This window comes from Gossypium arboreum, chromosome 12, assembly GCF_025698485.1.
Source record: "Gossypium arboreum isolate Shixiya-1 chromosome 12, ASM2569848v2, whole genome shotgun sequence".
NCBI lineage: Eukaryota > Viridiplantae > Streptophyta > Magnoliopsida > Malvales > Malvaceae > Gossypium > Gossypium arboreum.
In genome coordinates, this window is record NC_069081.1 from 77,265,740 (window position 1) to 77,281,794 (window position 16,055).

At 34.0% G+C, this 16,055-nt stretch overlaps 2 protein-coding genes across 6 annotated transcripts; both read right to left on the reverse strand.

Moving 5' to 3' along the window:
* Positions 1-2,419: 2,419 nt before the first annotated feature.
* Positions 2,420-15,244, reverse strand: LOC108460956 (transcription factor TGA1-like). 5 transcript variants are annotated; one of them, XM_053023230.1, is made up of 9 exons: positions 14,047-15,244; positions 12,134-12,365; positions 11,965-12,039; positions 10,810-10,869; positions 10,644-10,721; positions 10,489-10,555; positions 4,641-4,912; positions 3,660-3,887; positions 2,420-2,985 (listed from the first exon to the last, which is right to left on the reverse strand). In XM_053023230.1, exons 2-9 carry the CDS (start codon positions 12,290-12,292, stop codon positions 2,833-2,835), a joined length of 1,092 nt encoding a protein of 363 aa, XP_052879190.1. In that variant the 5' UTR covers positions 12,293-12,365; positions 14,047-15,244; the 3' UTR covers positions 2,420-2,832. The 5 variants fall into 5 exon arrangements, with proteins under 5 accessions (XP_052879190.1, XP_052879192.1, XP_017616169.1 ...); XM_053023232.1 differs by having other exon boundaries at positions 12,134-12,296; positions 14,514-15,239; XM_017760680.2 differs by having other exon boundaries at positions 10,489-10,552; positions 14,514-15,234.
* Positions 7,955-9,190, reverse strand: LOC128285579 (uncharacterized). The gene is made up of 3 exons (XM_053023233.1): positions 8,525-9,190; positions 8,334-8,359; positions 7,955-8,217 (listed from the first exon to the last, which is right to left on the reverse strand). Exons 1-3 carry the CDS (start codon positions 8,697-8,699, stop codon positions 7,957-7,959), a joined length of 462 nt encoding a protein of 153 aa, XP_052879193.1. The 5' UTR covers positions 8,700-9,190; the 3' UTR covers positions 7,955-7,956.
* Positions 15,245-16,055: the final 811 nt, after the last annotated feature.

A 16,055-nucleotide genomic window follows, 5' to 3' on the forward strand; every position in this document is an offset into this window, starting at 1 on the left:
TGTGACAAACCAACGTTTTCCTGAAAAAGTCGAGACTCTTGAAGGTCCCCAAACATCACTATGAATTAACGAAAAAGGTTTGGAGGCTTTATATTTTTGAGGTGGAAAGAATGACCGATGATGTTTAGCCAATTCACAAAATTCACAATGATATGAAGAAGGACTTTTATTTTTAAATAGATTAGGTAACAAATATCTTAAATAATAAAAATTAGGATGTCCAAGCCTATAATGCCAAATCATAACCTTTTCAAAATTAGAAACAGAATTTAAACATAAAGTAGTTGTTGGTTGACTTAGATGGTCGTCTTCAAGAAAGTAAATTCCACCAAATTCTTTAGCATTGCCAATCATCCTCCCCGAGACCATGTCCTGAAACTTACATATAGAGGAGTCAAATATAACATGACAATTTGAGGACTGGGATAATTTATTGACCGATATGAGATTACAAGCTAGGTTTGGCACATGTAAAACATCATGTAAAACCAAGGAAGATGAAATTTTAACAGTGCCTTTCCCGGCTATTGCCGAGAAGGACCCATCTGCTACTTTGATCTTTTTGTTTCCTGCGCAAGGTGTGTAAGTTGAAAAAAGAAAATGACTGCTAGTCATGTGATCACTAGCTCCAGAATCAACGATCCATGTGTTTGTTTTACAAGGCTTGACACTGAAAAAAACAGAAAAATCAATACCTGATTGGGCAAAAGAGGAAGAAGGATTATTGGATGAGTTAGGAATAGAAGAATTCATCCGAAATTGTGGTGATTGAAAAAACTTGTGTAGATGCTCTAATTGTTCCTTAGTGAATAGAGACCCTTCCAGAGAACTTTGGCCCTCATAATTTCCATTAGTTGTTTGGAAAGCTCTGTTATCCCCTGATTGTGAACCACGACCATTTCCATTCTTTTTCCTTCCATTTGTCGGTTTCCCATGAAGCTTCCAACACGTTTCACGAGTGTGCCAATATTTTTTGCAGTGATCGCACCAAGGTTTTTTCTTTTTTTCACTATCATCATTATTTTTAATAGTTACAAGAGCAGAATTATCATCATTAGCTTCAAACCCTGGCTTTAACATTACTTTTCTCCTTGTCTCTTCTCTTCTAATCTCAGAAAAAATCTCACGAAGTTTTGGAAGCGATTTTTTCCCTAGGATCCGAGATCTCACTTCATCAAATTCTTTATTTAAACTAGCCAGAAACAAATAAGCTCTTTCATTCTCTTCTTTTTTCATAGCTTTTACACCATCTCCGGGACACTCCCATTCATCATTATAACACTGATCCAGTTCTTGCCAAAGAGACATCATCTCATTATAATAAAAAGTAACTTCTTTTTCCCCTTGCCTAGCTTTCCACAGTTTTATTTTTAACTCAAAAATCTGTGAAGCGTTTTCTAAATCTGAATAGGTGTCTTTCACAGCGTCCCAAACATCTTTAGCAGTTGGGAGAAAAAGAAAAGGTTTACCTATGGAAGCTTCCATGGAATTAATAAGCCACGCAATTACCATAGAATTTTCTGACCTCCACTTGCTCATCTTTGGATCACCCACCTGTGGTTGCTCAACTTCTCCATTTAAATGACCTAGCTTGCCGCGCCCATCAATTGCTAATTTTACGGACTGCGACCATTCCAGATAATTCTTGCCATTCAACTTGTGAGATGTCAGTTGAAAAGAAAGGTGAGACGCCTCTGTCCCTTGAGTCATTGTACTCTCGGTAGTTGTTTCAACTGTAGAACTTTTTTCCCCTGTTTGATTGCTGGATCTCTTATCTCCAGTGAAGGCTGTTTTAACCATGATGTTACTAGAGATTTTAACCTAGCTCAGATGCCATGAAAGATTTCAAGAGAGCTTTGAATAAAATTGTACTTCACTTATTAACTAAAGAATTGAACTTAAATAAAGAAAAAAAAGTCCTAATCCTAATTGGGAAAATAGTTCCCTTATTCTAATAAACTACTAAAACATAAAAAGAAAATAGTTCTCTTATTCTAGTAAACTACTAAAAGATAAAATAAAAATATTTCTAGAATATGAATAAAACTTATCTATCCAAATAAGATTTATCTACCTAATTAAATTTAAAATATATACATATTTCAACAGTCTGAACCTCTACATTCTTATTTTTAGGATGAACCTCTTTTGTATCAACAATTTTAAATTTGTCCATCAGAAATATCAACCTATCTTTCTCGGTTATAAGTTTTTTAGACAAGTATGTGTTTGATACTGGTATTTCAATTTATTTTTTCCATGTTGGAGGATCATAGTTGCATACCCAAATCTAAATATGTGTTAGATGCACGAAAACTTATAAAAACTGAATGAGCAGAGCAATATAGATCGCAGCTACTACAATGAAAACGACATATTTTGTGCTTTTCAGATTGTAAGTATTTTAAGAAGCATTGAATTAATATTAAGTGAAACTTTATTAACATCCAATGAATGATCCAATGCATGTGCAACTTTTGACAATCAGCATTGGCCATGTCCATGATACAGAAAGAACAATAAATTTTGCATAGAAGTTTCAACTGCTATATATGACTCAAATGTAGAACCTATGTATATACACACTTTTAAGATTATACATAATGTACAATAAAGCATTGAAAATCGATTTGATCTCAACCTTCCCCAAGTAAAATTAACTATTCATATGTTCAACATCTCAGACCTCAGTTTTCTGATAAGCTGCTTCAAAAAAATGTGGACTGCATAAATCGATGCTACTTATCTTTATAATGGCATTTACCAAAAGGCATGTCTGTTTGCAGGACGAACAGTTCTTGCAGTGATCATCCAATATCTTCTACTGTAAGGCTAGGCAGGTTCACGAGGATGGGTAGCCCATAGTGTACTCAAATCTTGAAGACGTTGGATGTATTCTCCCAAAGCAAGCAAGCCTCTAGCTGCCTGTCGAGTTGTTAGGATGTGAGACATCTGTTGTAGTGTTTCTTGCCGTAGGTGGTCAGCCTGCACATAGAAAAATATTAGACATTAGTTGAAGCTTCAAAACATCACCCATATTTCCTCTTTTTCATATCCAAAACATTAACAAGATTTTGTCATGTGGGTTCGAATTCCAAAAATTCTCCTAAACAGGATTCTAGTAAACATGAATATGGGGTACGATCCTCCAAGCATATGAAAAACTTCCAAAAAGTTTAATATAACCATGTTGGACTCATATCTGTATCTGGCAACCTAGTTCACAAAAAAAAATTCATTGACCAAGACTGGCAGTTTGCACCTTAAGGTCTATGAAACCCTAGGTTTCATGAAAAACATACGGAGAAAAATCCAAGGATACAATTTAACCAATATTACCCATCATAGTTGGTGCAGCTTATATTTTAAACATCATTTCACAATACAAAAGAAACAAGGATGATGTAGACCATGGACTTACATTCATTGTGAGATTCAAAACACGTGTACGTATCAAATATGTGTATTTAATTCTTTTTACGTTTTTCATATTTGGAGGATCTTACATTCATACTTCCATACTCATATCTTTAATATATGTGAGATACAAGTGGCAGTGGCAGGTAAAATAACTACGATAAGAGCAAATGCGAGGAAAAACTAAAATAGTTGAAGTTATTGTATTAAGCCCATGAGACCATGGATGATGCAATTATTACCTGGTTCACAAAGCAGACTAGAGCTTCTAACTTCTCCATTGCCATAGCCACCTGAGGAAAGTATGTACCTTGGCCCAGTTGACCAGCTGCTAAAGTCGCAGATACAGTCTCCTGGAGTTTCTCCATGCCTTGCGAAAGGGCATCTTCAGCTTGCTGACATGATTGTTTCAGGTTACAAACTTCAAAAATTTGCTGGTCTGTCAAGGGGTCTAGCTGAGCCACGAGCACCTGTAATCAACATATGATCACAAAAATAAAAAATAGAAAAGATTCCATATTTAGTGATAGAGCTTGGACCAGAATTCAAATGAAAAATACAAGAAAATTATGTCCATCAAGTAATATGGGATTACAGAGTTAGTTTATTGCAGCTTATGTTGCTTCGATTCTTTATTTAAGTACCCATATCTGATGCTTAGATGGATAAAGGATATGATCCTCTAAATACATGAAAAACTTTTAAAAAGAACTGAACATACTCATGTTGGACACATTCTTGAATCCAACACTGACACCGTTTAACATTGTTTAAAGCAGAATTGATTAACCAATGACCTCAATTGTTCTGTAATCATGTGGGTGAAAAGACCAAGCAGAACCAACATAAGGGTAACTACTCAACAAAAGAAAAACATAAGGGTAACTACTGGTCAAATTCAGTGATCCAAGATACTAAATATTTAGTTTTTGATGCAGAAATCCTGGAAAACCCTAGAAGAGAGCAATTGCAAAGGATTAAGAATAAAGAAAGGCAAAACCTACAAACTGAAAGAGAAAAAACACCCAAAATTCAGACAAAATGCAAGCACACATCCATAGGAATTATTTGCACATACATCCATCTATAGATAGTTATTCATCTAAGTTTTCATCAATGCCACCCTGCAGGAATAATTTGCAGTTAGGTCCTCTAATATAGGTTCTCTTCCCCTTAAACAGGAATCTATGATCTACAGTTAATTAAACTATATTATGCATCACCTTAAGAAGTTCTGAAGGCCGAAATCCACCAATCCATGAGAAAAATCTCTCTGCTGGTGTTTTCCACGTACCAGACATCACATAGAAAACATCAGCCTTGGCAACGGTTGATTTCATGCGGAAAAGTTCAAAATAGTGGCTCATGCCATTTTCTACAACTATCCGAAGCTCAATATCACTTATCTGGGCATTCAAAGCAGTTCTCAGTTCACCTAATTGTCTGTTTTGTTCTTGCATCCAATGTTTGTACTCCATCTCAAACACAGCAATCCCTGCAGAATCCTTAGACAGGCTAATCATTGAAAACATTAAAGAATGAACATTAACTTGAAACCAGAAGAAAAGGACATTGAAGAACATATCATTGAAAGATTGCATTCAATACATCAGAGAGTTGTCAATGAACCTTCATATAATACAAAAAATTTTCAAGGTGGTCTAGCAATAACACTGTTAATATTGAAGACTAACGTGTTTCTACAGCATATAAATGAAAATTTTAGTTCAGTTTCAATTAAAAGAGTGAAGCTTTTGATAGCATATTCATACAATAATATGTATGATCTTCAAGTAAGTAGAAACTCAATTCTTAAAAGAAGTTAAGGTCTTTCATTAACAACATGTAACTTCTCTGGGAAAACTTGTAATGTCCAATGGAAGATGTTTAACTGTTGAGATCCTTTTACTTGTGAGGAAATCAAGTTAGCTGCAATTTGAGAGAAAGTTTGAATGCCTTTTCTCCAAAGCCGAGAAATGGCCAGGTCATGTTTCTTTTGAAGTGTCATCCTACAGGTTTCACTAAGGTTGCAGGGGTTTTAATCCATAAAACTTCACAAATACCATGGGCAACTGCTCTAAATTCAGCTTTGGCACTACTTCTAGCTACCACATTTTGCTTTTTACTTCTCCAAGTGATTAAATTTCCTCCAATGAAAGTACAATAACCTGATGTAGACTTTCGATCAACAGTGTTTCCAACCCAATCTGCATCAGTGTAGACATCTACCAACAAATGTTCATGTCTTTTAAACAATAAACCCTTACCAGGAGTCCCCTTTAGATATCTTAGAATTTTGTATATAGCTTCAAAATGATCTTGTCCTGTTGAGTGCATGAACTGACTTACTTACGGCAAATGTAATATCTGGAAGTGTATGGGATAAGTAAAGTAACCTCCCAACGAGTCTTTGAAACTTATCAACATTCACCACATTTTCACCTTCAACATGCTCCAATTTCAGGTTGGGTTCAAATGGGGTTTCAGCTGCTTTACATCCAAGTAAACCTGTCTCTTTAAGCAAGTCCAGAATATATTTGCATTGAGAAACAAAAATACCTTCTTTAGATCGAGAGAACTCCATCCCAAAGAAATATTTGAGTGCTCCTAGGTCTTTTATCTCAAATTGTTCAGCCAATCCTTTCTTTAACTTCTCTAGTTCAATATGATCATCACCTGTCAAGATTATGTCATCCACATACACAATCAAAATAGCTACTTTTCCTATATTTGAATGCTTGTAAAAGATGATATGATCTGCTTAACTTTGACAATAACCAAGAGCTTTTACCGTTCAAACCAAGCTCTAAGTGACTGTTTGAGCCCATATAAAGATTTTCTTAACCTACAGACCTTATTTTCTCCTAACCTTTTATCAAAACCCGGAGGTAAACTCATTTAGACTTCTTCTAAATCCCCATTTAAAAAAGCATTCTTAATATCCAACTCGAATTGAATTGAATTGAATTGAATTGAATTGAATTGAGTTTCGCAACGAGAGCAAAAGTTTCTTGATGATCAATGCCAAAGGTTTGAATGAACCCTTTAGCAACGAGTTTTGCCTTATACCTTTCTATATTTCCATCAACATTGCATTTCACATTGAATACCCATTTACATCCCACAATTTGTTTATTTTTGGGTAAATTTACTATCTCCCAAGTACTGTTCTTCTTCAAAGCATTCATTTCCACCATAACTGCTAACTTCCAATTCGGATCATTTAAAGCATCCTAAATAGTTCTCAGAACAAACACAGTAGACAATTTACTAACAAATGCTCTATGACGAGTTGAAAGCCTATGGTAGGATAAATAATTACTCATAGGATGTTGGATACATTTTCGAGTTCCCTTTCTAAGGGCTATAGAGATGTCAAGATCAAAAGGTTTGTTGGAAAGAGATGAATCAGAATTAGAGACAGAAACAGAAAAAGGTTGAGAAGTCAAAATAGGATCAAGATTACCAAAATTAGGTGTAGAACTTTCCCTCAAGGATTTTGAATGGTTTTGTGGTAGATTGATCGGCAACTCATTACCCTTTTTCTAAGTCTTTTTCCGTGAATAAACCAAGAGCTCAAGTTCAAGACTGATTTTATCCTTTTGTAGTATTTCTCCCCTTGTTCGTGACTCATGTAATTGATTAGGATGTTCCTTATAGCTAACATCTTGAGTTACTTTTTCTAGAGATGATGATAAATCATTAAAAACAGTACTTGGCAAGAGTGTAGAATTTTTCCAAAAGTTTTTCACTTCTCTTTCTTGCTGCCCTAAAAAAAATTTGATGGAAATTAAAGCTGGTTTTCATAAAATGTGACATCCATGCTTACAAAAAAAAATTTTAGCTACTGGATTGTGACACTTATAACCTTTCTTGTTCGAAGCATACCCAACGAAAACACATTTTTCTGCTCTCGGATCAAGTTTAGAGCAAAACCTGTTAGGTATGTGAACAAAAACAGTACACCCAAAAATTTTTAATGACAAATTTGAATAGATTCTACACTCCGGAAAAAAACCTTTTAAAATGATCTACAGATGTGACATATTTCAGAACACGAGTAGGTGGCCTATTGATAAGATATGATGTAGTCAAAATAGCTTCTCCCCACATATTTTGGAACGAGCATAGAAAACATAATGGCACAAGCCACTTCAAGTAAATGTTTATTTTTTCTTTCTGCAATTTCATTCTGTTAAGGAGTATCACGACAAGTGACTGATGTAAAATGCATTTTTCTTTTAAAAAATTCCCAAAAAAATTGAAATATTCAATTCCATTATCAGAACGAAGAATGCTGATTTTAGACTGAAATTGGTTTTCAACCATTTTATAAAATTCTTGAAACACATTCTTCAGTTCTGATTTTTCATATCAAGTAGACCCAACATAGATGAGTATGATCATCAATAAAAGTTATAAATCAATTTTTTTCCAGACATGGTGGTAACCTTGGAAGGTCCCCACACATCACTATGAATTAGGTAAAACAGTTTTGATGCATGATATGGTTTTGTAAGATAAGTTGCAAGATGACTTTTAGATAAAAACACAACTCTCACATTGAAAAGATGAACAATTCAAGTTTTTAAACAGATTTGGAAACAAGTATTTTATATAGGAAAAACTAGGATGTCCTAATCTATGATGCCAAAACATAATTTGGTCACGAACAGAACTTGAACTAATACCACTAAAGCATTGAGCTGTTTTATTCGTAGAACAATAATCATCAAAATAATATAGGTTGTCGATCATCCTAGCACTGCCAATCATCCTCCCCGAGTTCCAACCCCGAACCTCACCATGAGAATCAAAGAAAACAACATAAAAATTAGAATTTTTAGTTAATTTGCTAATTGATAATAGGTTGCAGGAAAATTTAGGAACAATCAAAACAGATTCAAGATGTATACCTTTTGAAATTTTATTTTTCCTTTTCCTGCAATAGACAAAAAATTACCGTCTGCAACTATCTTTTTCTTTCATAGAATAGGGTGAATAAGTATCAAACAAGTGTGACAAAGAGGTCATGTGATCAGAAGCTCCTGAATCAATGATCCATGGTAAAGAATTTGGCTACAAGATAGAGCATTAGAGTTGCTACCTGTTTGAGCGAGAGAACCACTAGGAATACCGGATGAGGAATTGGATTTTAGCAGTTTTAGAACTTGATCTAGTTGCTCTTTATTAAACAGACCTTTCAGCTTCACTTGTAGAGGAAAAAGCATTATTAGGCTTATCGCTGTATCTTTTACTCTACCAATTTGCCAGATTGCCATGAATTTTCCAGCAGGTTTCTAGAGTATGGCATGCTTTTTTGCAGAAATCACACCACACTTAAGACTTTTGTCCTTGATAGTTCAGCTGGGCTTTATTGGCATCAGAAGTCATTAGGGCTGAACTCTCAAGTGGTATAGTAGTCTCCCTTTTTCCAAGCATCATGTTTCTATGACTTTCTTCTCTTCTAACTTCTGCAAATACTTCACCAATGGGAGATAGAGGCTGTCGACTTATAATTCTCCCCCTTACTCTATCAAATTCAACATTTAATCAAACAAGAAATTTCTAAATGCGATGATCTTCTGCCATCTTTTTATAGTTTTTTCAATACTCTGGAGACTTCCATTCATAATTAGTAAACAAATCCAAATCTTGCCATAATCTTTTCAATTAACTGAAATACTTGGTGACGTTGTCCTCTTCTTGACGAATCTCTCCAAGTTTTATAGTCAACTTATAAATTTGGGACTGATTTCCCAAATTAGAATACATCTGATTAACATTATCCTAGAGTTCTTTGATTGTAGAATAGCAAATATAGTTGGAACCGATATCTTTCTCCATTGAATTTACAAGCAATGTCATAACTATGGAATTTTCACGATCGCAAAGAGCATAACAGGGGTCCTCCTTTGCTAGTGCTTCCTTATCTCCTGTCAAGTAGCCAATCTTTCCTTGCCCTTGAATATACATTCAGACAGATTGAGACCAACGCAAAAAATTATAGCCATTTAAATTAATATTGGTGAATTGAATAGAATGCAACTCAGAGTTGGAATCATGATTTCCAGTAGATTTTGGTTGGGCAGATGAGAAAGTAAAGTTTGATGAAGTTTCAGACATGGCTAAGAACTATTGAAAATATTTTTAGGGTTTCTATAAGAGTTAGGAAAAAAATTTCAGCTCTGATACCAAATAGAAACTATATGGGAAATAAGAAAAGAATATTATTCTTATATCTTTACAATTGTGATACAACACCTATATATCGATAATAGCAACCCAACAATCTAGGAGTAATTTAATCATTTCCTAATCTATACAAATTAATTATTCTAAAATTACAATAATCTTACAGCTAGTATATCTTAAATTAATATACTTTCCTTTTTAACAACTAGCCTAATTAGTATGTATTGCAGGTCATAGACTTGGGTTTTGTCCTGTCCCATTTAACCATATTCACTACTTCCTTGAGTAAATGATGCTTTTAGTTTGTGTATGAGGTTTGCTTTACTTTTGAGCAATCCCATACTTTAGCTTTCAAAAAGTTTCTATTCTGCTTAAGGAACCATCGTTCTTTCACAATATTTTTTGGGAAGACATGGAAGCGCTTGAGAGAATATTATGTGAAGAATCGCTACTTAGCATGAAGACAAGACCTGATCCACTACTTCCATTAACAAATGGTCCTATGAACCCAACATGGGATTAGATGAGGTTTCAACGGCCCAAGACTCTCTCAAGGTTGCAGAGGCTAGATCCTCTGATTCGAGAAAAAATAACATTTGTTCCCAAGGTATGTTACATAACAAACATGATTAACATCATACAACTTAATTGTTATCTTGACAATGTATTTAGTCGACTCTTTCAATAATGTTCAAAACCAAAATTTAGTGATGGATGAAATTTAACTCACCGTATATCAATATGTATACATAGTAGTTCTGAAACGTGATATCGAAACAACTAAAGCATCTTATAGAATTTCAACAAGACAAAGGAATATTTGGAGCAAAAGATACAAAAGAATAAAGATAACTGCCAGAATTTTGACAAACAAACCTGGGCTTACTGCTCCGGAAAATCCAAGATGACCAGCTTCTAACCCTCCACCAATATAAAGACCCTGCTGCAAAAGTTTTATTGCTTAAGTAGCTTTAAACAATTCTAAAATGACAAAAAAACAAAAATAGCAACAATATTAATCTTCTTCAAACCTGTTCTCTTGCTTGTTCAAGCTCTTTCTCCAATTGCATCAACTTTAAACGACTACTTTCTAACTGTTGAACATATGCCTGAAAGGCAATTCCAAATCAAGTTATTACAGACGTTCGAATGTTGCCTTCAGCCCATCTGTTTCAGTGCAAACCAACATCCACTTACCTTTTTCCGCAAACGGCTTTTACGAGCAGCCTCACGATTTTGTGCAAGACGTCTTTGTATCTATAGATATTAAAGGTATAATGCACAAAGCAGATTAGAACCCTATTTAAGGTAAACAGATCATATACAAACAACAATTAATACGAGATATTCTATGAATTTAGCAGCTACTGAATGAAACAGGTTTTGGGAACACATATTTTTTCATTAAATTAGATTAGTTGAGATACTGTGCAAGTTAATTGATGGACTGGATCATCATTGACAAGACAAGAAATTAACAAAAGAGAAGGCCTCATTAGCTAGTTGAAAAAAGAAAAAGGCCTCCTTGCTAACATTATAAAATCAGAAAACATCTGCCATTAACATGCACGAAATATTTGGCAGAAAACACCATAATTGCATCTCCTAGACTCATCTTAAAAAAGAAGAAAAATGAAAATAAAAGCTTTTACGCAATGCAATGACCACATTTCAGAACCACAAGTCTTCTAAACAACGGGAAATAGGAGTGAGAATGAACAAAATACAATTAAAAGCTACAAAATAAGAGCTTCTTTGTTTACAAGATAAAAAAGTGCAAGGATGGCAGAAATGATCAAAAAGAATTGAGCCTAGAAATTTAGAACTGAAAGTAATACCATCTTTTACAATTTTGTAGGAAACTTTTTCAACAAACCAATAGATACAGTCAATCTGATATTGCTCAGCATGATATAGAACAATATTTATATCTGGTTAAAATATGCTTCAGATCTGTGTACTCTTCATGCACTTGGAATTTCGTCCTCTTTCTTTTATTTAAAGAAATTTGTCTCTACTTTTCAGATTTAAAAATACAAGTTCAATTGTTAACATCCTTAAAATTCTTCTATTAAAATCAAAATCATTAGGCCTTTTTATTTTTTTTTTTTGTTCCATGGCTACCATGTGATATTTTTTATTTCAACATGTCACACGAGTTAATTTAACAGAAGAATATTTACGGTGTTAACTATTGAACCTAAATTTTGAAATCTGAAAAGTGAATAAAAGTAGAGGGACTAAATTCCAAATATACAATGAGTACAGGGACTTGGAGCAAATTGTAACCTTTATATCCATTAACATCTAAAAAGAAATAAATAATTAGCATCACATGCAATTCACTGATACCTTATCAAAAGGTTTACTTGCTTCTTGGTCATGCTTGCAAGAAGGTGCTGGCATTTCATGTGAAGCAGTCTCAGACTGAAAATTTCAAGTAAAAATGGTTACTTGTCTCCAAAATAAGATAAAACGTGATTTACTACCAAGCAAATAATAATGCCTCAAAAATTTGCACCTCGTTTTCTAGCTTATTATCCACTTCAACAATCACTGATGCAGATATACTGGGATTGCCAATACTCTTGAAATTTTCCCCCCACATGCCAATCTGGTGGATAGGCTGATAGGTACCCATCATTCTTGAAGGCACAAACTGGGTGGATGGAAAGTCCATGCTTCTGGAATTGATAATGATGGCAGCTTTTGTACAAGTTAGATTGATATTATAGGCATTGAGAGCTTAAAGTCTGGATAGAAATAAGACATAGGTATGTATAAGCTTGGGGAGAAGCACAAAACGAACAGGTAACAAAGAATATAATTATAAAAGCTAATCACAAAGATGCTGCGTATTTGAGGACAACCCCAATCGGATAAATGGCATTTTCAATTGAGAATCACCCTTTGATAAATCAATAGATTTAACTAAAGGAGAAAAGCATGTTCAAAAACATATTTTATTTCCTAAATATCATACTGACAACAAGCTCACTAGAATCAATTATCTCTTTGAGAAAGCAAATAAAAGAATTTCATGAAAGAAAAATTAGAAGGAAAAAAAAAACATTCGTGATTTAAATCAAAAGTAACGATTGCATTAGTCCTATTAGAATTAGGGAAATAAAAAGCTTCGACTAAAATAGAGAACTCATCTATGTACGAAAAATTGGAAGAGAAATGGTAGATTTTCAAGATTAAAATTGTAAGCAAATCTTGTTAAAAATGGTCCCCATGATGGTACAGATAGAATAAACCATCAAAGAGAGTGTAACCAGTCTTAGTGACCTCTTCAATGGCACCATTGAAGTTTATTTAAAGAATTCAACATCTTATAAAGAAAATAACAGAAAATCCCTTACTCCCATCATGGCACTCAAACAAACATGGCATGAACGCAAGTGTAAACAACTAAATTGTAATTCCTAACTGTAAGAATGAAAAAGAAGTAAATGCTACCAACAAATAGAAAGAAAAATATCGCCCCAATCTAAACTTTGATTTTCAGCTTCAACTTCAATTCAAAAGAATCATTTAAAAGCTCCTATGCAAGTATCACAGCTTCAACAAACCAGGACACAGCTGCAAGCTCCTAAAATCTTTCTTTCCGTTTCCCCCTTTGCATTACTTGTTCTATCATCAAGTTAAAGTTCCCACTCCCTCCCCAGTCTAATTCAGTCATAATAACCTTTGAAGATACTTAATACCGTGCATCGGCAATTAGACCCTTTTATTTGGACATATAGAAGCCTAACAGTTAAGGAAGATAAATCTATGCTGCATAGTAGGATCGGCAACAGCATTGATTGCTGTGCAAGGTCACAGATAATAGAGAATAGTTAGTAAAGGATGGACAATGACATCTTTTTGTGCTTCCTCGGCCTGTTTATGATTCCACTAAAGAGCAATCAATTACGCAAAATCAACTTGAATTTAGTGCTTTCTTCTCAGAAAACACAGATTATTTGTATCCAAGTGTGAGAAAAGATTGAAAACCAATTATGATTCTCCTCTACCCAGCTCAGTCTTAAGCTGTCAACTGTTTTCATTATTGGAGCTCACTGTTCACTTGTCTCTTATGTTCATGGTGGACCTATTGCTACTCCTGTTCCTAGTCCTAAAATTCTTCGTTACCATCAAAACTAGCAAGATTTTCTTCCATAGGACCTTTCTTAATATGCACAAAACAAATAACAAAACTTGCAGAAAAAATAGTTTCTTCTGCTTCAAAAGTAGATTGCATAGCACTGAAACAATTGTAGATCCTAGCAAAATCGCAACAGGTTGAATAAAACAAAGAAGAATTCAAAGAAAACCCAAAACATTTAAATCAAATTATGCATAAGCATATGAATATGGATAAGGAAGAATTGAGAGCTTCTATTTGAGTCATTCAAAATGGAAAAAAGAAAAAAGAAAAAAGAAGCAAACCCCGAAAATCAAATCTGAAAGGAAACATGATTAATAATCAATATTTATCCCATCTATTTTTTCACCTCTGAACAAAAGTTCCACAAAAAAAAAATCATCCAAGATAGAGAAAAGAGAAATAAAAGATGCATAGCTAACAATTAAATGCTAAACCCAGAACCAATGAAATTAGCCAAAAAAGTAAATGAATAAAAATCCATTTCCTTAACCCCAAAAAATTTCAATACTTCTCTTAATTTACATCTTACATAAAAACAAAAATAACAGAGAAAACTCCAATTAAACCGAAAAAAAGTTTAATTCAAAGGAAAAACACAATACTTGAAAACACCCTGTGTTTAAACAACTTAACCAGTTTTTGAATGTTATATTTTTGTGTTATTTTTCTCCCCCAACTCTCCCGGAAACCAAACACCCACCAAAATTTTTCAAAAAAGAGAGAAGAAGAAGAAAACGGAAAAACCAACCTTCTCGTTTGAAGGGTCGTTAGAAAGGGTTTCCCGCTAAAATTATAGGTCCAAAAACAGCACAAAAAAAAAAAAAAAAGAGTTGAAATTAAACAGGCAATGGCTCCTTCTTGTATCTGAAATCGCCCTCTGTCTCATCACTCCTAACATCAATCCTACAGAGAGCACCACACCTTAATACACCCCATTCAAACTGTTCCACCAATCTTTTATATTTTCTTTTTAAAATATTCTTTTTTTTCTACTAATAATATTTTGTATTCTTCCGTATAAATTTCTTTTTCTAATTATCACTTTGCATTTGTCTGTGTTATCGTGATCTTACACAATATACTGAGTCGACAGCAATACCATTAACAATTTTTACATTATATTAAAAAAAACAAATTTATTAATTATTAAAGAATTGCCCATCTTTCCACTATCGCTAATGTGCGCACCAGGTGGCTTCTTATCCTACGCACCCCTCCCTCTTAACCTACGCACATCCTTCTTCCCTTCCTTGTCTTGATAACTCACGTCATTTTTCCCGGCGAAATTTGTTTTTGTCTTTAGTGGGAAGTTAGGTTTAAGCGCTTGGTGAGAGCGTGGGAGGGAAATTCAGGCGAAGTGGTTGACGCGTGCGTGTAACCACCTCACAAGGAGCGTGGAAAGTGGTTTTAAAGTTTTTTGTTTCGATTTTATGCTTTTGGTGGTGGGATGGTAACGGCTATTCCATTGAGAAATTCGGGGGTAGGGACGGGTAACGAAAAGAATATGTGAGCTTATTAATATTTGATATACTGAGATTCTCTAAGGACAGTATTGGAAATTTAAAATAAAAAAGAATTTGAATCTTCTTGGAAGAATAACGAACATGTTTTGCTCATTTCTAAAATATATAAGATGGATGTGCAGGAAGCTTTGGTATACTTACTTTAGACTCAAGTTTAGGGTATTTTAACATCAAACTTTGTAGGTGAATATATTATAGATGAGTTTTTTTATCTGTTGTTATAAATTCACTTTAGCACTCTTTTATTTTTAACTATTATATTTATTTAAAATATTTAAAATGTATTAGAAATAGTGCCATAAATATAGAAATTAATGTGTATCTAAAAATAATATACAATAAGTCTGCTTTTTAGCATGTTTCTGTCTATCGTCGTTGGCAGGTTCTTGCTTGTAGGTTTATGTTAGTTTTATGGTTCTCTTGAAGGATCTTGACGGCACTATTTGTATCAGGGGTTCTAATTTTATTATCTTCGCCGATTCGCTAGTTTAGAGGTAGATATATTTCAATGGAAAGAGATTTAGCTGCGTTGTCTTTGGATGATGAGGAAGAGGAAATTATACATATTCAAAAGGAGCTTGATTCGAGTATAGAGGAAGTTGAATTTTGTTTAGCGGAGTGTTTTTTAACAACAAGCGTTATACACTTTCCAGCAATGAAGATTATAATGACAAATTTCTGGCATCTGGTAAAAAGGGTTCAAATCTTGGATCTAGCGGAGAAAAGATTTTTGTTTAGATTTTACTATAAAATGGATCTGGAGAGGG

Bases quoted from the DNA above. Each gene is read 5' to 3' on its own strand.
- LOC128285579 (XM_053023233.1), bottom strand. From the start codon at position 8,699: ATGGCAATCTGGCAAATTGGTAGAGTAAAAGATACAGCGATAAGCCTA. The intron at 8,360-8,524 runs GTAGCAACTCTA...TGTCTATTGCAG, and splicing joins TGGTTCTCTCGCTCAAACAG to GAAAAGGAAAAATAAAATTT. The intron at 8,218-8,333 runs GTATACATCTTG...TCTCATGGTGAG, and splicing joins GAAAAATAAAATTTCAAAAG to GTTCGGGGTTGGAACTCGGG.
- LOC108460956 (XM_053023230.1), bottom strand. From the start codon at position 12,292: ATGGACTTTCCATCCACCCAGTTTGTGCCTTCAAGAATGATGGGTACC. The intron at 10,556-10,643 runs GTTTGAAGAAGA...AAACTTTTGCAG, and splicing joins TTGAACAAGCAAGAGAACAG to CAGGGTCTTTATATTGGTGG. The intron at 3,888-4,640 runs GTGATGCATAAT...TGTTGATTACAG, and splicing joins GGCCTTCAGAACTTCTTAAG to GTGCTCGTGGCTCAGCTAGA.